The sequence below is a fragment of the Grus americana genome, chromosome 3, assembly GCF_028858705.1.
Source record: "Grus americana isolate bGruAme1 chromosome 3, bGruAme1.mat, whole genome shotgun sequence".
Classification (NCBI taxonomy): Eukaryota; Metazoa; Chordata; class Aves; order Gruiformes; family Gruidae; genus Grus; species Grus americana.
In genome coordinates, this window is record NC_072854.1 from 16,853,588 (window position 1) to 16,874,616 (window position 21,029).

General features: G+C 48.0%; 1 protein-coding gene across 2 annotated transcripts in view; it reads right to left on the reverse strand.

Moving 5' to 3' along the window:
* Window positions 1-10,683: 10,683 nt before the first annotated feature.
* GRHL1 (grainyhead like transcription factor 1) overlaps window positions 10,684-21,029 on the reverse strand; it is a 44,645-nt gene continuing 34,299 nt past the window's right edge. For both annotated transcript variants that reach the window (XM_054822555.1, XM_054822554.1), the window contains exons 11-16: window positions 20,406-20,545; window positions 18,994-19,031; window positions 18,803-18,891; window positions 16,934-17,019; window positions 15,085-15,149; window positions 10,684-13,864 (exon numbers count right to left, since the gene is read on the reverse strand). In XM_054822555.1, coding sequence (XP_054678530.1) covers window positions 13,750-13,864; window positions 15,085-15,149; window positions 16,934-17,019; window positions 18,803-18,891; window positions 18,994-19,031; window positions 20,406-20,545 — 533 coding nt within the window. In that variant the 3' untranslated portion in view covers window positions 10,684-13,749. The remainder of the gene's footprint in view (window positions 13,865-15,084; window positions 15,150-16,933; window positions 17,020-18,802; window positions 18,892-18,993; window positions 19,032-20,405; window positions 20,546-21,029) is intronic.

Genomic DNA, 21,029 nt, shown 5'->3' on the forward strand with positions numbered 1-21,029 from the left:
CTGCGGCAGCCGGTGCAGCTACAAGCCCTTCACCCCAGAAGGTCCCACAGGGTTTCCTGCACGCCATTGTTCCTCCTCGCAGCTTGCAACCCGCAAGCTCTTGCCTCTGCCCAGCATCTCATGCTGTACTTAGGTTGTGAGCAGCTTTCTGCTTGTGTTTGCGTGGTACCTGACGTGCTGGAGCTGCAGCCTGTCTGGCAGGGCCCTGTGCTTTAAGGTCTGAAGGAAAATGCTGGTAATTCGAACTGCAAATCCAGCTCTAACATGAGTTACGTTCGCAAAAGGAAATCAGTTGTGTGACAGGGAATGAAACAAATTTGGGGATAATACTGTCAGTGACTAAAAAACACAACGGGGGGTGACACAGTGGGGGCACAGGGTATGTGCCTCTTCTATAAATCACTAGCTGTTCCTTGTAAGACCAGCGCCACTCATACAGTCCCATTTCGAGGGAAGCATTTAGGGAATTGTAAAACTAGGAAAATACTGTGCCGTTCTATTTTGCATTTTTTCCAGTTCCACTGTAGTTGAGAAATGATTGTATTTGTCTCTCTGCTGCTTGTTGAAGCACACGCAGTTTCTGCTTAAAGTGCTTACACACACAGCCTTACTCATTTACGGAGCAGATTTTTAATTGAGTAACAGCATCTGAAGGGCACACAGCAGCCTTGCCAGTGAGGAAGCAGTCTCAGGGAAGCAGAGTGGATCCCTCCTCCTCCCAGCTCCCAGCAGGATGTTTTCCTGTGTCACATACCACAGACTGTGCCTATGTGTTCAGAGCCCCCAGAAATTGCTGAACTGGGGGGCCTCGCTACAGCACATGGGTACAAAACCAAAGATGTGATGTTACACGGCTGTACTCCGACTTGCGCCACATGGAAAATGTGTTTTTGTTCCCTTTGCTGACCTACAAATGGCAACTAAGGTTTTTAATGTAAATCCCCAGAGCTCTTGCCAAAATCACCTGGTCTGCCTTGTTCTGCTGCTGCCAGCTGAGGCAGCGTTAGATGGGGAAGGAGCATCTTCTTCATCCTCACATCGGACGTCAGTGGCAGGGCAAGGGTCTGAACCCCACAGAGCCTGAGCCCCCAGCCCTAACAGCCTACAGACCTTCTCCTCCTCTCCCCCTTCTTGCTTCTCCCCCCTTCCTCTTTCTTTCCCCGAGGCTGCGCTAAGGTGAATATTCAACGCAGTTAATTTTCTCTCGCTCCTCCGTACTTCTGCCTACACCCACCGACTTCCCGTGGGCTTCAACCAGCAGCACGGCTTCCTGGGCAACATCCAGGCGTGCTCATGGGGATGATCCGCACTGGCTGTGGTTTCCCTCCCGAGGCTAGTAACCTGGGACACCATCCAAATATGCCCAATACTCCTTTCCGAAAAGCTCGGAGGAGCCTACCCACCCACCCGTGTTGGTGGCTGCAGGATGCTGGTGCCCCTGCCCTACCTGGCTGTGGCCCCCAGCCCATGCCCCTGCACGCCTGCTGCTCCAGTATCCTCCGCCTCTGGCTCCCCAAGGACCGTTTGGGTTTATAAAGGCCTGTTTAACTCAGACTGTTGGCAAACACTCCAGAGAAAAGCTGTCTTTGACAAAGACAACGCCTTCATTCAGTGTAGGAAGGAGCAGATGGAAGTCGCTTCAGCGGAGGGTTGAGAAGGCTCCGCTCAGGTTATCTTATCCTTTCGTCTGGGAAGACAAGAAAAGAATCAAACATCGCGTGTGAGTAGGAGGGAAAACATTTGATACTGTAGACTGAAAACAGCAAAAGAGCACACAGGCAGCTCTCCCCCATTCCCTTTTTGCAGATAATTATACAATAAACAATTCAAAAGAGACTAGAGGAAGATTATTACGGGCTCAGACAGTTTTCCTAATGTTTACCAGTAGTTAAAAATAGACCAAAGCATTTGTCTTGGGTGCAGCTTTAGAGTTAGTGCAATTTGGCGGCGGCATCTGGTCTGGCTGAATGCAGCAGCCAGCTACTGTAGCAAACGCATATAGCCTAGCGAATGGGGCGGGATTAAATAAATATAGATAATTACCACCCGAGCTCCCGTACGGGAGACGCGAGAAGACGCATTGGAAGAAATGAAAGACTGCGATGCACGTGTAGGATGCATCTCTCCGTCCGCTCTCCCTCCTCTGTTGTGCGCTTGAAGGTTGGAGCAGTTGGAGCCGCTGCAGCCCCAGATCACCCCAAAACACGCTCGCTGGGCTGACAGCAGCAGCCCGAGGAGAAACTGCCCACCGCGGAGCAAAGGAAGCAGCTCTGCTAGGTGGTGCCTGACACCGGCCGATGGAAATGGCTGCAGTAGCCCCTGGCCGAGGGCGGGAGTGGGACCGGAGGGATTCGCCCCGGGGCTGAATGCACTGACCTCCATGGGAACAGCAGAGTTATAGCAGGGATCTACAGTCGCAGAGTTATATATGGGATATCCATGAGGAGTGGAGGAGGAAAGGGATATCCAATTATCTATATTTATTTAATCCAAGGGATATCCATGAAGAATAGAGGAAGGAAAGAAAGAAAAAAAGAAGGGAAAAAAAACCCAGACAGACCAACAAGGAGTATTTCTCCCTAGAATACTTTCTGATGCAATAGCAATGATAAATCCAGGTGCTTTTCCACAGACTTTGGCCCCAGGTGACAGCGAGGGTCTGTGTGAAGCATATTTTGATGGATTGCCTCTTTCCTAGCAAGCGACGACCGTTCAGTCTTTGGCTGCTCTCACGCCTGTCGTCGTGCCTGGCAGCATCGTGGAGCGGAAGGGCCACGCTCCCAGCGTGCTGACAGAGGCGAGCACGGTGCTAGGCAGCGTGCAAGAGGGAAGGGGCGTGCAAACGTGCCCTCCCTCCGCACTGTCACGCTGCACGTGGGCCAGCTGCCAAAGGGCAGATCTCATTTATCGCTGCGGGCTATCGAATCGCACAGCAAGTGGCCCCCCTGCCGCTGGGCGAGGAGCCCCAGCCCTCCCCGGCAAACTGCGGACGTGTCTGCTAGCAGGGACAGGCTGTGACACAGCAGCCTTTGCCCAAAGGGAGGATGAAAAACACGGTCCTCAAGTGTCATCCCCAACTGGTGTGAGTCGAAAGGCGACTTCTTCCTCTCCTGTGTTTTTCGTATTCACTTTCAGAAACAGATTTAGCTTTCAGTACGCAGATAAGAGTCCAAGGAGCAGGTAAGCAGCCAGCACAGCATAAGGAAACATAGCCAGCTCATGGCAAAAGGAAAGGGTTTAAGAGAAGAGTCACACAGACTGTTTCCCACTTTATTTTGGACCCAGGGTGCTTATAGAATAAACACACACTGCCGATTTTTTTTTCTCCACTCCCAAAAACATGTTTCTACCTGAAAAAGTACCAACTGTGTCAAACTTCCTGAGACCTGGCAGTACTACGGAGAGAAATCACCAGTCAACGAATTTCTTTCTAAGTATGTGAAACCTAATGTTTACTGAATTAAAACCAATCCACAAATATTGATTACAGGTGAGGACCATCCAGAGATCCACCATAATAGAAATAATAAAGTAAGTGACAGTAATAACCATGACACACTCGTGCACCATCTGCTCGCTCGAGTGCACCATCTGGTTTTTCTACTGCTGCTACTCGTGCCCTGATCTTATTTTAGTGGCACCAGAAGATGGATTCAAATACCAGCAAACATTAAAATGACACGTTATTTATTTATTGTTATGCTTAAGTGGATGTTTTCATCATTTTCACCATTCTCTTGACCTCAATATTACTGCTAACTAAACCCACACATATTTTCTGCCACACAGTATATTAAAGCATTAGCAATGCTGACAGATGTTCCCCTCTTTTGGTCATCTCACGACTTGCTTGGGCAGGCATCAAGCCTACGTGCAAACACGTGTTTCTTCCTGAATCATCTCTCACCTTTTATTAACTCTGAAGTGTTTTCATGCAGCACTCGGATGCTGGGAAGATGTCCCCTGTCACCAGACACAGACTTCTGGACCACTGGGCATTGTTCACGCTCATAGCTGGGACTGACTGGTACCGTGACTTCCAATGGGCAGGAGTGACCTCATGCAGAGCTAGTGATGTCAGAGGGAAGGTCCTCCAGTACCAACATTGCCATCTCCTCTGGGACATTGTCCGTATGCACCTAAGTACTCGTACAGCGCCAAGCACAGCACGGTGCCGAGCCCGCGGCAGGTCTGGGGGGGGGCTGAATTTGACCCATCGCAGGCATCCAGCTCGCTCGTCCTATGTGTTTAGTTCTGTCTTTGCCGGCTCTTGGCCAAGCTCTGTGTGTGGTCAGAAAAGGTGGTCGATGAGGTCTTCCTGCACGACCACTCGCTAAGGGTCGTCTATTGTGGCACTAAATGGGATTTGTTTAAAATCCTGGCACTTTTTCCCCCATTCCTCGCACGGCTTCTGGATTACCCAGGTGATATCAGAGGGGCTTTCTGCATGGCTCAGATGTACGACTTCTGTACCCCGTCATGTCTGATGACCTGAGACACTACTGAACATCTTCGAAGGCTTCCCCCAACACCCCTTTTTGGGAGCAGGCCCTTCTTATGTGCCTGGGAAGGTCCGTGACATCCCAGACCTGGTTGCCCAATGAAAGGTTGCTGCCTCTTGGCTCATGTCTCCAAGCAGACCTTAAAGTAAGTGTCCATTTTACTTCTGGGCCAGTGCCTTAGCTGTATTCTTCTCCCCTGACCCCATGGTGACTCCTGACCAGGGAATTAATCATTCACGTGCCTCCCGTCCACACCGCCAATCCCGCAGCCTCCCCTGCTCTTCCCTGGAGCTGCATCCCATCCCCTCCCCTCCTCTTCTCCTGCAGAAAGAGCCTCTCCCTCTATCTCCTTGGCCCTCTCCTGACAAAACATTAAAAATAAGGAAAATCCATGTAAAAAATAACTATCTTGGGTTGCAGTTAATGACCATCACTGAAAATGAGACAGATGAGGGGACTGAGGAGGGGCAGAAGGCCAGCCAGGGCATACCCGGACAGAGGTTAGCACAAGAGCTTGTGTGGAGGAGATAGGGACAGATGAGACGGCCACCTTCAAGCGACCGACCTCAGCACCAAACACGGTCACACCTCTCCCGCTGCCCTCCCGCACGTGGATGTCCTCACAGACACCAAGACTCAGCCCTGATTTGCCTCCAGGCATTTCCCAGCCTGGGCTGAAGAACCCGGCTGTGGGGCCACCAGCGTAGCAGGAGCGTGGTTCTCCCCACCTCACCGCTCACAGACGCTCGGGGTCTCAAGGAGTAGATAAGCAAGAGACAAAAGCTGAGCTACCCCTGCTCTGCATGCTCAGCTTCTCTTGCTGCTTTCTGCAGCACAACATAAATGCCTGAAATAACGTCTGAGTGAGTGCCACCATGAATTTTGCTGTATACAATCCTCCTCATGACAGCTAGCTGTCACATCGCACTGACATCGAACCGTTACGCGATCGCTAACCCGTTACATTTATAAATAAACTCTTCACCAACCAGTGCAGTTTCTGGCTGCGGTGTCAACTTCTTCCAGTTTCCGTGGACTGCGCTGTGCCCGCTCCTGTTGCTGCTCCTCGTCACGGGGGTCTCCATCTGCGCCCACCTGACACCCCCCTTTGCCTCCCCAACTTGCCCACTGCTTGGTGGGCAGAACAGGCGTGCTCCTCAAAACACACTGTCTGCAGCTGAGACGGGTCTCTGTGTCCCTCTCCAGTGCCACCCTCCTGCCGGGGGGCCCGAGCGGAGCTGCACGTGGCAGGACGGGTGGCAAACGCAGGGACAAGGACGCATCTCTGTTTAACGGCAGCCAAAACGAAGGAGGGCACGAGCTGGGGATGAGGTTGCTCACAAGGGTCATATCCCCCGCCAACGCTCGCACTCAAACCCTACAGCTAATCATTACATTCCCTGACTGCCTTCTGTATATATAGTGCTGAGTTAACACCGTGCTTTACAATTAACTGCATGTTTTAAACGCACACAATCAAGTATAGGACTTCATTACTGACAAATACTTTTTCCATTAAGACCTGAATAAATAAAAGCCACCTATGTTCTTCTGAGCCTTTGGGGTTTTTTGGGGGGAAGAGTCAGTAGCAATTGAGTCACTTAACAGTTTAAATCCCTGTCCTAGTGTCTAAGGGGGGTGTCTCACCCTGGCGATGTCCACATCCCATCCCTGCCCCAGCTAAGGAGCTGGAAAACCAAAATTCTTGCTCTGGTGATACTTCTCCAGCAGTGTTGCTGGTCACAGATGACTCAATCTCCTCCACCCTCTTGCTCAGAAGCAGAATGTGCTGCTTCAATAAAGTCTCCCGCCAGGCTGGGCTGCTGAATATGACTTGATGCTTTTTCTCATAACTGGAGCTTGATTGGACTTAACTTGCTATTACTCCTCTTGCACAGCAGAGATCCCAACGCCCTTAACCTGAAGGTTTGTGCTTCCATTTCAGTGCCAAAGACAGACTTTGAGCTGTGAGCTTATTTTTTTCCCCAGCTCTATCAGTCTCAGGCCAGGTCCTCCTCCTCCCTTCACCCGGGCATGGAATCCCAGCACCGCTGCAGGCAGCCAGGTCCCTGCCATCCGGATTTCCACCCGCTATCTCTGCACTTTATGGCATTCACACGACCTGTCATGCTGGATTACATCTGCCTGAGCGCCGTCATCAGGGAGCTCAAATATGCTTTGTAAAAGCCCTGAGATGTACCTTTGGAGCAAAATAACAGCAGAGTAATGGATACGTGTAATGCAGCGTGAAGAAAATATTGAGGATTGGAGAGAGAGGATTTTCAAAGCAGGGCGATGGGGGGAAACTCTGCCAAGAAATTAAATATAGAAAAAATGTGATGGTGTTGTACAGCATCATTAACCCCAAGCATTTAGGAATTGGAAGATGGACCTGAAGAAAAAATAAAGCAAAAGAGAATGATTTAGGGTCATAATTATCTTTTTAATTTATCTTCCTCTTGAGGCATGTTCAAAATTTCCTCTGCAGTCAAAGGGCTCAAACTTGTCCTTCAAAAAAGCAATGGCAGTCAGCGTGGGGTACCGAGGTTGCTGCCGGCCATGAATAGAGCAGCACCATGGTTCCTGGTCCTGCAGCACATACAGATGAGCAGGAATGAGCTGCACGCCTGCAGAGGTCAGGTGGATTTGGGCCCCCGTCTCACCGAAACCATCGCCCCTGCGGAGCTCCAGGGAGCCCACAGGCACACAGCACCCCCACAGGCTCAGCCCCTGCCGAGGCCGGTCTGGGGATCGCTCGCAGCCCGAGCTCCACACAGGACTGCCATGAGGTGCCTGCTCGTTTGGGGATGGCCACGTGGCACGACAAGGGGTGATTTAAGCAGCAACAGATTTTGTTTTTAGCTTGCCATCGCTGCTTTTATAACTGTCTCCTTTTGGCTCACACGTTATCCTGACCTGGGGCTTCGTACACGGCAAGTCTCGGCCAGCCGCTCGCCTGCAGCCTGAGCTCTTTTTTAAGCACACAGAGCAGAAGGAAGCAGGAGAGCAAGGGCTGGTTTAGGGCCCTGACATCCACAAGATGGGGGATCCAGCGCTGCCCCCCCAAAAGCCCTCGGCCAGTGCTGGCTGACAGGCTCAAAGCAAAGTATTTCAAGCGAGCAGAGTCACAGAGCAGAGACTGTGGAAACACGACCTGCAGAGCTGACCACCGAGCGATCATTTGTACTGTATTTACTTATTAATGTTTGCAAAGCTCGTGTAATTATTTACTTTAAGGAAAAAAAAAAAAGATCAAGCAAGCCTTATGACAGAATTAAAAGCAGCATCAAACCAAGTGCTGGCAACAACCCTGGTGCCACCGGCACAGCTGCCTGGCAGAGCCGGTGCCGATTCCTGCGCCCTTGTCCCCGGGCACCCATCACCCCTCCGAGCAGGGTTGAGCATCACCCCGCAGCGCCGTCCCTACCAGCAGCAGCCACTCCAGCCAACGCGTCTCTCCGGGCAGGGGATGGGGCTCTGCCCAGGCACGTGCCCATGGCTGGAGCGGGCAAGTTGGTTCAAGCTGAGCTGCTTGGCAGCGGCAGCAGGACTGCGCCCTCTCGCCCCAAGCCATCAAGCCCAGAAACTGCGGGTGCACTCAACTGGTTGGCAGGGCTGGCGCTGCCCAGCCGGGGCTCCATCCAGCTCCCGGGGACTGGGGAACCCTGGGACTTGATTTCCCTGTCACTGTGGAACCACAGGACTCGATTTTCCTGGTGCTGGGAAATGACAGGATTGGATTAGTCTACTTTTCCCCATGTCACTTCGCCCCCGCTCCAGATTTCACTCCAATTTACACGGTCTTTTCCAGCCTGGTGGCAGCAGCCGCCCACACACCACGCTCCATCATCCCTCGCTGCCATCGATCCCTGAGCTTGGGGCTGTTCCCACCTCCAGGCATCAAACCCCCAAGAGGTACAAACGCTTTTCCACCGTGTTCCCGCTCTTCAGAGCTGCCACCGGGCTCAGCCATGCACCTTCCCTCTGCCCGGTGCCTGCTTCCCACCCTCCAAACCACGGCGGGGGTGACCGACCTGCAGGCTGGCGCCAGGCTCGGGATGCCGCCCGAGCCGACCAGCGCTGCAGCAGGAGCACACAAGTTCAACGCCATTGGCACTGGTATTTGCTCACGCATCTGCAGCCTGCAGGATGGCCGCTGGAGAGATGGCAAAATAAATAACGCTTAAGCCAGCGGGCATGCCATCAATCCACAAGCTGTGTGTGCAGGCAAACAGATCGATGGTGTGATGGAGCATTGCCCTGCCCAAACAACAAACTGCAAGATCAACCAAAAACCCCGCAAACACCCCGGCTGCAGCAGCTTCTGAAACTAGCAGAGAAGAGAAGCCAAAATATCCCTTCTGCAGTATTGTGAACCATGCAAAGGTACAAAAAAAGAGCATGAGTGGTGTAGTAGGTTTGTCCAAGGACAAACAGCAAAACAAGTTATAAAAGCTCATATTTTTTTATTATAGCAATTCATCTAGTTGAAGGGTCATCTAAATATCATCTAATATTTAATAATTTAATCACAGTAACAAATCAAATAATCTACAATAACAAATCAATCAAATAGAGGAGCATGTAAGCTCCATGCTCTCGCAAAGCCTTGAGAAAAAGCTCCTGCAATTAATTTGTATAGACAAAAGATCCTTGAATAAGCTGCAGAATTCAGCTTTCCATACATCACCCGGCACTTCTGCATCACCCAGGGCACTCCAGGACTTGCTGGGCGATGTCCTGCAACATCTTCCTACATCTAGGACACAAACTCTGCAAGCACAGCCCGTACCAGAACTAGAAATAAATAAGTAAATAAATAAAAAGCATTACCTGCCTTTTTCTAGCCCAGAAATTTGCCTCCCACGCTGCTCCCCACCAAGCCCCGGGCACGCTGACACAAGTCCAGCAATTGGGAAGGTGCCGGCACAGAAGCCACCCCAAGGCAGCCCCCTGCAACCATGGCAGGGGCTGGGGACCCGGCTAGAGCAAAAGCTTGTAGAGATGTTTCCTAAGGGTAAAGAAGAGGAGGTGATCACCTCTCCAGATGCTAGAGCAATGGCGGTGTTAGGATCCATAAAATCATACAATCACAGAATGGTTTGAGCTGGAAGGGACCTCAAAGATTATCTAGTTCCAACCCCCTGCCATGGGCAGGGACACCCTCCACTGGACCAGGTTGCCCAAAGCCCCATCCAACCTGGCCTTGAACACTTCCAGGGATGGGGCATCCACAGCTTCTCTGGGCGACCTGTTCCAGTGCCTCACCACCCTCACAGGGAAGGATTTCTTCCTAATATCTCGTCTAAATCTCCCCTCCTTCAGTTTAAGGCCATTACCCCTTGTCCTATCACTCCATGCCATTGTAAACAGTCTCTCTCCAGCTTTCCTGTAGGCCCCTTCAGGTACTGGAAAGCTGCTATAAGGTCTCCCCAGAGCCTTCTCTTCTCAAGGCTGAACAACCCCAACTCTCTCAGCCTGTCCTCATAGGAGAGGTGCTCCAGCCCTCTGATCATCTTCATGGCCCTCAATTAGTCTGGAGAATTAGCATGGACTTTAACTGAGTGTTTTTATCTCAGGAAAGTCAATGCCTGCAGGCTCACCAGTGGTGCCTCATGCCGCCAGTGTTACGACAGCTCCTCCTGGAAGGGCACCCACTGCTCCCCACAGCCATCGCAGCCTGGCCATTACATGAAGACCCCTCGGATCAGGGACAGCCACTGGCACCACTGCGAGCCCACAGCTCCCCCTCATGTCTGCAGCCACAGGAGACCCCATCCACAGCTGCACAGGGCGCTCACGGCGGCAATCCCCCAGTGCTTTTGTTCAACCTCCAGCAGAGACCATCAGGCATCACCTACCCACCGTGCATCTGAGCTTTGCCGATAGCTTTTTGGTTTTGTTTTACTGCCAAACGAAAGCATCCTTTTAAAACACAATGCTACACGGCTTCCCCATGCCCAAAAATGAATGAGGTCAGTTGAAATCGAGCAGGGAATGAGACTAACAGCAAGGCTGGCATTGGGATTATTTTCTTCTGCAAAGAGAAGAAACTACTGATTGCTGAGATTTTGTTTTATAGATCCCCTCTCAAAGGAAAAATAAAGGGGAAAGGGCAGATGTGTTTACTAGATAAAAGACTCATCATTAGAAATGAACATATAAAATTTAATAGCTTGGTTTAAAATACATTTTCAATTAAAAAACAGCAGGCAAACCAAAAAAAAAATCAGTTTCATAAAACATACATGACATTGCTGCTACTGTTATAAGACCCGTGTCCCAAAATATCTTATAGTGGAAAACAATCGTCAGATTTAGTTCACATACTTCATTAAGCAGTAAAAAGAAGTAACATTCATGTCAATCCTACCTCTATGGAGACTCTAAATCTACTTCCCTGACCCTAGACTGAGTTTCTGTAATAAAACTTCCATTTTCAATAAAAATGTGTAAATATATATGTATTCTATGTATCAGGTTTAAAAAAAAAATTCCCTTGCCATAGTAACATAATTCCCCGTGACTGATGAAGGGAAGCCCAAGCAGCAGGTTGGTGTGGGACAAGCCCATGGCCGCTCTGCGGGTGGTGGATTCCTGCACGGGGTGGCACCTGTTGGCCAAGTCTCTTCAGTGGCATGCTGCAGGCTGGCTTCTCCTCTTCGGCTTCAAGCCCACAGGCTCCATCCACACGCCCGCAGTCGCGGATGCATCCACATGGAGTTTGCTCAACTCTGGCCACGGAGCAAAAAGAGGAGCGCGCAGTGCCTAGAGCATCGACAAGCCTTCGTGGGGCCCGTCAATGGAGGAGGAAGGTCTATGAACCAGCTCAGGATTGGTCCTAATACAAATCCCAAAATACTATATTTCATGTAAATCATTAAAAAAATATGGTGGGGAGGGACTTCAAGTGGTCACCTAGTCTCAGCACCAAGGGAGAATCAACTACACCTGTGACAGTTCAGAGATACCTTTGCCCAGCCTGGCTCCAAAGACCTCCGATGCCAAACTCCACCGCCTCCCTGGGCAACCTGCTCTTCTCACTAGAGAAAACTGCCTCGACACCTAACCTGAATTTCTGCAGTTTCCACCCACTACTTCGTATTGTGCTTGCGATGGACCAGGAGAACGCCTCTGCATGTTGGGAGGCTGCTCCCCTCAACCTGCCCTCCTGAAGATGGCCCCCCTCACCAGGCAACTCATCCAGCCCTTCCCACTCAGAACCCACAAGCTCTGGCTGAAGGACCAGGTGGCCCTGGCCTCTCTGGGACATCCGACAGGACCAGGCCCTGCTAGGAGGGCTGGGCACAGCACAGGGCACAGCGTCCCAGCAGACGCCTTGGCGATGCCAAGTAGAGCAAAAGGCGGGTCTCCTATTTCTTGCAGGCCACACTCCTGTTTATCAACTCAACATGGCATTTGCCTCCCTCTTCCAAACAGCAGCATGACACAGCTGAACAACATTTGGTTATGATTCGTTAACCGTTAAGTAGAATCGTTAACCATTAAGTAGAATCATATCCTACTTTTCTGGACTATTTCTCCAGCCCACCGATTGACCTTCACATTCAAGGTGAGGCACGTGCAGCTTCCTGCTGCCTGAAAACATTATAAACCTCTTTCGTTATACAGATCCCTAACAAAAGAACCAAGTGACACTGGACCTGGTACTCACACTCATCTGCTCACCCTGTAAAGCCAGGTTTTGCCTCAGAGCAAAGTGCTGCTGTTTAAATGTTCCTCTCTCACTTACTGCTAAACAGAGGGTGCCTCTTCTTCATAAGCACATGCAGGTGATGAGCAAATACTGTACAATCTACTGCAGAGCAGTAACTTCTAGAGGTGTTCAGCACTCCCATCTGGGGCTAGGCTCAGGACGCCTGCTACCAGCTGCCAGTTTGCTCTCTCCACCTCAGCAGCGGGTCAGCGTGATGTATGTACACCAGGAACACTTAACCTGCTTGCAGCACTTAGTTCTCACTAAATCTTGGCCTGCTGAGCTGGGATGCCACCTTTCTCTCTCAAAAGCCTTGCCTGTGCACTTCCAGTTGTCAACATCCCAGGACCTCGCAAGCTGGCTCCCACCCATGGGTTCATCCAGGGGCTGCTATTGCAGGCAGCATCCAGCTGAGCCTTAACTACACTGCTACAGAAAAAAAAAATAAAATCCACCCTCCAGGAGACCTTCTTCCTGACCCCCAGAAGTGAGATTTCAAGGAAACTGCATCTGCTCAGCTCCCCTTGGGACCCAGCTCTCGGACCTGGCCCAAATCAACTCCTAGGGCAGCAGTACGCAGCCATTTCAGGGCTCAAACTGGCAGTTCATGGAAGAAGCCAGGACTGCCGTCGCCTGGCTGTGCAGGAGGTTTTAGGAGAGAGCCAGTACCTTTTTCCTTCCATGCAGGAAGATCCATGTTGAACAAGCAGGTCTTTTGTGCCTTCTATGAACGTACAAACGTGTGCTCACCTTCGGTGTGTGTTCAGGGTTTGTCCAGTTCTAAATAGCTACATTAAATATCTATTTTCTCTGTATATGGCATCCTTTTAGATGGGCTTCATTGCATATATTCACGGTATATACAGAACACCATATTTTATATATATTATATATCACTTGTATGTACACATTTACAAACCTTCAAAAATATATTGCACTTATATACAATATAGCTTCATCAGATGAGAGTTCACACAGTTACTAAGGCGAGTTCTTCATAAGCAAGGCAGTTTTACATTCCCCCCAAATGACACAAGTGATTTCAACAGTCTGCCCTGTTCAAGAGTAAACATTATAAAGACTTTTCTCCAACCTGCACGCAATTCCTACTAGTATCAATTAGTAGTTTTGCAGCTCTACCGAGCAGAAAACAGTTCAATAAAATGGCATTAGCTGATAACAGGCTCAAACATGGATACTGAATAGATAAATAAGATATCACCACTCTAAAAGGCCACCTTCCAGGAGTTTTCCCCTCCCGTATTTACTAGTGTTTTATACATGCTCTCTATTTAATCACTGATCTTTGCTCGCTCATTTCAAGTGCAAATAAGGTCATGAGCATTATGATGTTCTTTGGAAAGAACAGAAACACAAATGCATTAAGCAAAAACACTGCTCTGCTCCCCAGAACAAGTCAACACCTGGCTGTCTTCTGGAGAAGGCGATTAGTGTTTTGCCCAACATACTAAATTATGGGAAAATGTTCAGTTGAGACCTTTGTTTAAAATACACGGAGGATCCATGATCTTAGATCTCAGTGAGAGTGAGCTTGTAAGATCCTCCAACTTCTTCAATCTGCAGCTGGAAGGTATCTTCATTAGAATAGTGTTTCACAATGTTATCGTCCATGTTGACCAGAATTCTGGAAAAATAAAATAAGTCAGAAAAATGTTACAGTTACAAATGCCCAAGCCAGCAAAGGTGCCCTGAAAACCCAGAGAGCCTGGACTGTCCAGAGGTAACGCAAGATCCCTGCTCACCTATCACTGACCCACGACTTCCTACAGCAGATCTAGCTGTTCTTACCCAAACCTGCAATCAAGGCTTGCAGTTTTCTAGGATCTGAAGGAAAGGGTAAACGCTGGCTGCTGAACCAGGGAGGGAGAGCTCAGAACTGGCAGGAATCCTTCTGCAGCTGCAGGCACCTGGGCACCCTTGCAGCTCTGAAATGGTTTGTCTGACAGCTGTAAACCACCAGCACAAAACCCTACAGAGCTTGCAGGGAAGAAACAGCCAATGCCTGGCCATTCCTTTCATTTGCTACAACAGTCAATACCTGTGTGCTTGTGTGTGCACACATGCGTGTGAGTGCCTGTGTGCAGATGCACACAAAGCTGTCCTTAGCATTGGTTTAGCTACCATCAGTTCAAACCTTTTGCAGTTATTCCGGTGGGTTAATTCTGCTATGAAAGCACAAGCCTCAAAACCACATTCCAAAGGTGATTAAAGGATGTATTTTTTCAGCCAGAGGGGCTTTGGGGAAGGGGCTAAGACACCAAAGTGACTTTACAGAAAAAAAAAACCCTAAGAAAATTACTGAGAGATTAAAAGGAAAATCAAAAGAGGACCTGTTCAGGAACTCGATTATTTATGTTACAAAACAAAAGGACTGTGGAGTGTGGCCTCTGTGGGAATGGGTACTTCACAAGTTAAGCTCTCTTCAATTTAGCACACAAAAAGATAACTAGGTTTAGCAGTTGTAGCCAGATGTAGACATAGCGAGTACAGTTAACCACCTGAACAATTCAATGGAAGCAGGTTTTTTTGTTGCTGGGAGTCTTTAAACAAACTGAACTATGCTTCATCTGACACAAGCAACTCTGGTTCAAATAGCAATTAACTCAGAGAGGTCCCGTCACTTGCATTTACCCAGTCAGACTATCTATTTCTGTAGGACCCTCCTGGTCTTCTGCTCTGTGAATGACATTGGGATAGGATTAGTATGTTGTGTACACACATACACATCTGCAAATGGTGTTTGCATATGTGCAGTGTGTGGAGGAATTACAAAGCATATTTGCCTACAAGTTTGAAAAAAGGAGTTCAGATTCTCAGACGGTTGCTGCATAGGTACATACTCACCCTTTTTTACATTTTTTGAAGATTTTTCCTATTTTATCAAAAGGTACGTCATACTTGTCAGATATCTAAAACAAAAGAAAAAAAGCATTTGTGAAGCAAGGATACTGCTGGCACTGCCCTCCACTTACTATTTTACAGAAAGGGAACAATAAAAGGTCTGCGGATCAAAACTGCTCTGCCCTATAAAGGCAATACTAAATCCTGAACTATAGCATAAGCCTACAGATGAGAACCCCTCCTCTGCAGTTTGCCAACTTCTCTGCAAAAAAATTTAATCATGTTCTAAATCCGGCTACTGACTTCTCATACAGTAACCCCCTGCCCCCACAATGAAAAGCCCACGCAGAAAAAAAAACCCACCCCACACCCTGGTTCTCGTCCTCTTCTGGCTCTTAGTATACCGAAAACCATTTTTAAATTCAGTGTCAGAGGGATCAGGTGAAAACTAGTCATCACAGCAGCTGGTGCAGGAAGAAGATAGCAACTGAGCAAAGACCTCTGCTGCCAAGGACACAAGCTGATCAGAAATGTCCCCCTTACCCAGCAGAGTGACCTCAGTGTGAAACCACAGCCACTAACCATGGCACTTCATCGTACAAACCTCCAGAAAGTCATGAGGTCAGTAACCTAAGCCTGGTTTACTTTGGCAAATTGCTCTATCACACCGACAGCAAGTACCAAGCCAATATGCCGTTTCGGGATGTAAAAGCACAGGGGGTTTCCTCCAAGCTGCAGTTGCAATCTCTTGGTTCCTTGCTTTAAGAAGTCCAAGTGAAACAACAAAGGCGCAGCTTCACTCTCAGGATTACGGGGTAAGGGAAGACTTCATTTCACTCCCCCTCCCCATCAGCGCCCATCTCCAGCCTGCCTGTGCTGACAAAGCCCCAAGGAAGAGAACGTTTCAGATTGCAGAACCACCTCTGGATCCCAAAGCTAACGCCAAAACTTGGCTATACAGCCCCAAAGCCTCCATCCTCCGAGCATCAGCGAGGCATTAGTCACAGAAAGAGGCAGCCAGAAACATCAGTTTTGAGCTCACGCCAAACATTACGCCATTCCTCAGAGTTAAGCTCTCTATTTCCTTTGCAGCATTGCAGCAGCAGGGGTAACGGAAGGTTGTTTTGGAAGTCAAGTACCGGAGAGCAATTTCACATACATGTGCACAGATATATAAAACTCTTCAAGCACACTCAGAAGCTGAGACTTGGACCTCCTCATAAGCAGGTTATGAAAGGGGAGGGGAGGCCCCCAAACAAGGCTTTGAAAGACTGAAATAAACCCAAGCTGCCGAACACATTCTGGAAATCACTCCGTCTTCTAATTAAAATACTCTCTCTGACATGAGGGACATCCACAGTGGGAATCTGACGGTTTTTTGATGCAGCTAGGAAAAGACCCACACAGCTGCCTCTGCAGCTTGGCCAAAGCAGAGCTTGCTTAAGAAGCAAGTCCAGAAGGCGCTCTCTCCAACAGTGCCTGTCATTTTGGGACTATCTCAGGTATCCAGTCACCAAGCTTGACACACCTGGATTTTCAGGAAGGCTGAGAAACACCTTCCTACACCCAGACCCCACAGATGTGGAATAAAAGACACTTAAAAGGGAAGCTTCCTGAAGTCCCTTAATAATGAATTAAGGCATTATTTACAGTAATTTCCATGTTATTGAAGGGAAATCAGCCTTACGTTTCTTATCCAGAAGAGCAGGAATATGTGGACACAAGCTGCAACTGAGAGTCTAGCTCCTGTGATTGTCCAGTGTATAAGGATGGGACAGCAAGGGACTACACTCGCTTTTTCTCAAACTGGAGGCAAGGACTGTGAAACAGCCTTATTAGCCTTATTACTTACCGCTTCCATAAGACCTTTCAGAGACGGCGTCTTTAACATCAGCGCATCAAAGACTTCCTCTGACTCTTTTCTGACATACAGCAACACTGAAAAGCAAATCGGAGAGAGGAATTTACTCCATAATTGCTCCTCAAAAACAATCTGTATATGACAGTGGCTAAGTACAGAGTAATATACATTGAGGATCTCATGAAGAGAGATACACACATACATTCAATATACATTGGAGATTGCATCAAAAACACGCATAGCTAGGTTAAAACATACTTTTTGCACACATTAGTACTGCGTGCTCAAACATCTTTAATGTCAAAATACTTTTCAGTTTTTCTCTATTTGCTATTTTCTTTATTATTTGAAAGAAAAAGGTTATATTTGAAACCCAGAGAGGTGGAATGCAAAACACACAGCTTTGAGACTCTTGGGTATCCATATCTGACGGGTCATCTGCCATGAGACTTTGCACAATAAAACGATCTGACAGATGCTACCACAGCAAGTGAAGCCATCCTGGCCACCTCCTCACTTTTAAATAATGTATTTGTACAGTCCTCTGCTCCTCCTACGCTGCCTCATCTCTCTTCCTACCCCTTGCCATGTTTCAGTAACACTCATACCACCCCAGCTGACATACAATGCAGACTTAGTCTCCTGCTAGGAGGGGAATGAAAAAAATAAGAAACCCAATTAGGTAAGCAGCCCTAGCGTTCTCAAGCTAGCAGAGAGTCATTGTATGGAACATCGGCCTCATTAAAAACTGCATTAAGGCTGAGGAATAAGCCATGAGAGCAGGAAAGCTTGGACTTTAACAGCTTTGCTGCCTTTAATCCATCTTCTAATGACTAGGTATTGCAGCCTGGATTGTTTACAAGGGTTCATCAGCCACAGCTCTGACACACCTGCAACATGGAACAATTACTGGCATATCTAATTGAGCAAGGTGATCTCAGGACAGCACAGCACCTTGATGCATTTCCTCTGCCAAAGGCAGGCTCCAAAAAGGAAGGACTGTAGATTTAAAAAATGAAGATAACACACAGTCTCAGTTACAGCACAGGTCAGATGATACACCAGCCAAACAAGAGAGAATCCCATTGGTCTCATTTTATGACATACGGCAACAAGAGAAAACAAGTCTAATTTCCTTTTATAAACTAGTAAGGAAGGATGGATATTATCTTCACTACAGAAGTGCAGCCCCGTTAAGGTCAGACTTACTAGACTTAACCTTAGCTGCATCACAAGTTTAAATCCTCCTCTTTTAATCCTTTAAGCTTTGTCATGGTCCTTCCACACACAACTGTCATCAGGCAGGTAATCTGCTACAGCATCTCCAAAGGGACCTCTCATCTCCTTCCACAGCACCACATCAAATTGCAAAGGTTGACAACAGGTTACAAATAAGCAGAATATTCTCTCAGTTTGGCTCTCAGTGGTGAACAGCCCATTTTCTGGCACAATAAAAGATGCAACAGTTTTATACCCGGAACCAGTTCCTGGCATTCATTGCTTAAAGTTCTAGAGAAGATTTCCAAAGTATTTTGTAGTGGATTATATCATGAATTCACTCCCACAATCCACCAAGGAGACTGGTAAGCTGCTCACCTCCTCTCAGTCTCCTTCCTTACAGGTTCAGAGCCAATAGCATCTGACTTGGCAGAAAAGCCCAGAAATTCAGACATTGTAAAGGATTTGCAGCTGAACTACATCCTGATATACAAACTTTTTCTATTACTGCTCAAAGCCAGAAAAATCAGGCTAAAATATACTCTAAAATAAATTAAACCAACTCTTTAAACTCAGATGCATCTCTCTATCATGATGGACAAATACTCCAATAGTTCAGTCTCTGAAAGAAGAAAATAATACCTCTTTTTGGTTCTTCTATTCTGGCCATCTTATTCGGAGTAGCAATAAAGTCCTCTTCACCAATATAGGCTCCTCTCTTCAGGTTGGAGCTGTCATTGACAGGGCAAAAAGTTAGCAGCAGTACAATTACAGGGACTGACCCCTCTGTCTGAGGGCAAGACTGCAGTAGGCTGAAGCAGCGCAGCTCTTACCTTTCACCCTCCAGTTCTTCTGAAGCAACAGGAAGGACCTTTTAAAACAAAGGGGAGATTTTCTTGGCATATGCAGAAAAACACATGCTGAATTAGCTAGTTAGCAAGAATCTTATGTGGTACTCAATCCTTGGAAAACACTACAAAGCGTTCTGAATGCTACAAAACAAATTTGCATAAGGACAGACCCATTAGCTGGTGTAACATGGTCTTCTCAGCAAGGTTCTTCCCACCCCTCTTAAGTGCTCTCTGTTAACAGCAACTTCGCAATAGCTTTGTTTGCGTTAGAGTCACTGGCATTGAACAACAGTCCTGCTGCATCTGGCACGAGAAGAGGTCCAACAGCATCAAGTTAAAGGAGAGGGAACCCCTGAACCCACAGCAGGAGCTACAAGGATTAAGCAGGTGGCTCACCCACCACTTGTAAGCCCATCGGTACAGGACACAGGGGAAACCATAGCTCTCAAGTAGGGAGCCTGGCACATCTACAATACAAGATGATGCTTTGGTCCAAGCACTAAACATTGGCCTTCATTTTCATACACAAATTTTTGCACTTAGGGTTGTGAAAATTTTATCCAGAATTAAAATTCACTTCCTCTTACTGTCTTTCAACTCTGTATCAAATGAAACTTTGGCTCTGTCTTGCAAAAGCCAGTAAGCACCATCTTCACTTCTTTTCATAAAGAGAAATTAAAGGATCTCAAATGAGGGAGACAAGAACATACAAGAGCTAGCCAGCTTTCTATCTGGACTGGCGCAAAGTCTTCTGACAGAGCTCAGCGCTACAGCCTTCATAGGAAAACAAGCAGAAAAGTCAGCCTTACGGATACAAGTTTACTCTCCATCCCTGTTAGATGTTTAGGCAACACTCTTAGAAAGTAAGGTTTTGATTCTGTTAGAGCATGCCAGAACTCCTGGCACAGGAAAGTTCACGATTTTGAAACTTGGTTGCACTAACTTTTTCCCTTCCAGTTTCCTGTCAGCTGGGACTTTCCAGGAACACTCAGGCAGGGCACTCTGGCAGTGGATCACAGAGCTGACACACTTGCCAGTTCCACAGAACGGCTTTTCACCCTGCAGCAGCAGGCTGGAGGAGCCCGAGGTCTACAGCAGCACAACAGAAACCTAAGGGACTTTACAAGAGAAAGCCAGACTGCAGTTCATTCAATGAACAACCTTTCAGGTTCATGGAAACAGGAGTTCACAGGAAAATAATTTATTCATAAAACACCTCCAGTTAACTCCAGCCAACATGACTAAGAGCAACATCTCTTGCTCATATGAGACTCAGCCTGTATTTGTTTACAGCATCAATGCAAACAGTCTGGCATTTCATATGTATATATGTAAGCCTTTTGCAAATACATCTCATAGCCCTCCTCATCCCCACACCCATGAGCTTTACTTACGTGAGCCCCACGCTGAAGATTTGCAAAGTGAACGTCAGGAATGAAAAGGACAGGCTGAGTGTCCAGATCCATGAAGGGCTTGAAGATGGTGATGTCTGTACGTTTGTGTGAGGGAAGCATGGGCACTTTGACATCAGAAACTGCAGAGACACCAAAGATTAGAATAGAGGATAGTGAAGGCACTGATGGGACTGCAGCTTTCCTACAATGTTTAAAAGGTACATATGCTGTTGAGCAAGGGTACTCTGTAACACGGTCAAAGGGAGAAGCTCCTGTGGTAGAGGAGTTTGAACTTGGGTTGTCTACCTCTCAGATGAGGGCCTGGACCCTGAAGGAACAGCTCGTTTCACAGAGTAGTAGGAGTTTGCTCCATCACTCCAAGTCAGCTGCTTGACTTTGTTCAGTATTAAACTGGGTTGGAGAATGGCCTGGCCACTCGCCTCAACAGAGGAACCTAGGTCTTCCATGTACCAAGCAAACCATTCAAATGGAGGGCAAACCATTCCCTCAAAAAGGTTGCTGGATTTCCCATATCAGAAAGACAGAAAGACAAAGAGACAACCTACAACCCAACGTGGGTCCAGCTGGGAGCCTCTCAGAGAGGCAGCGCTGTCATGGCACATA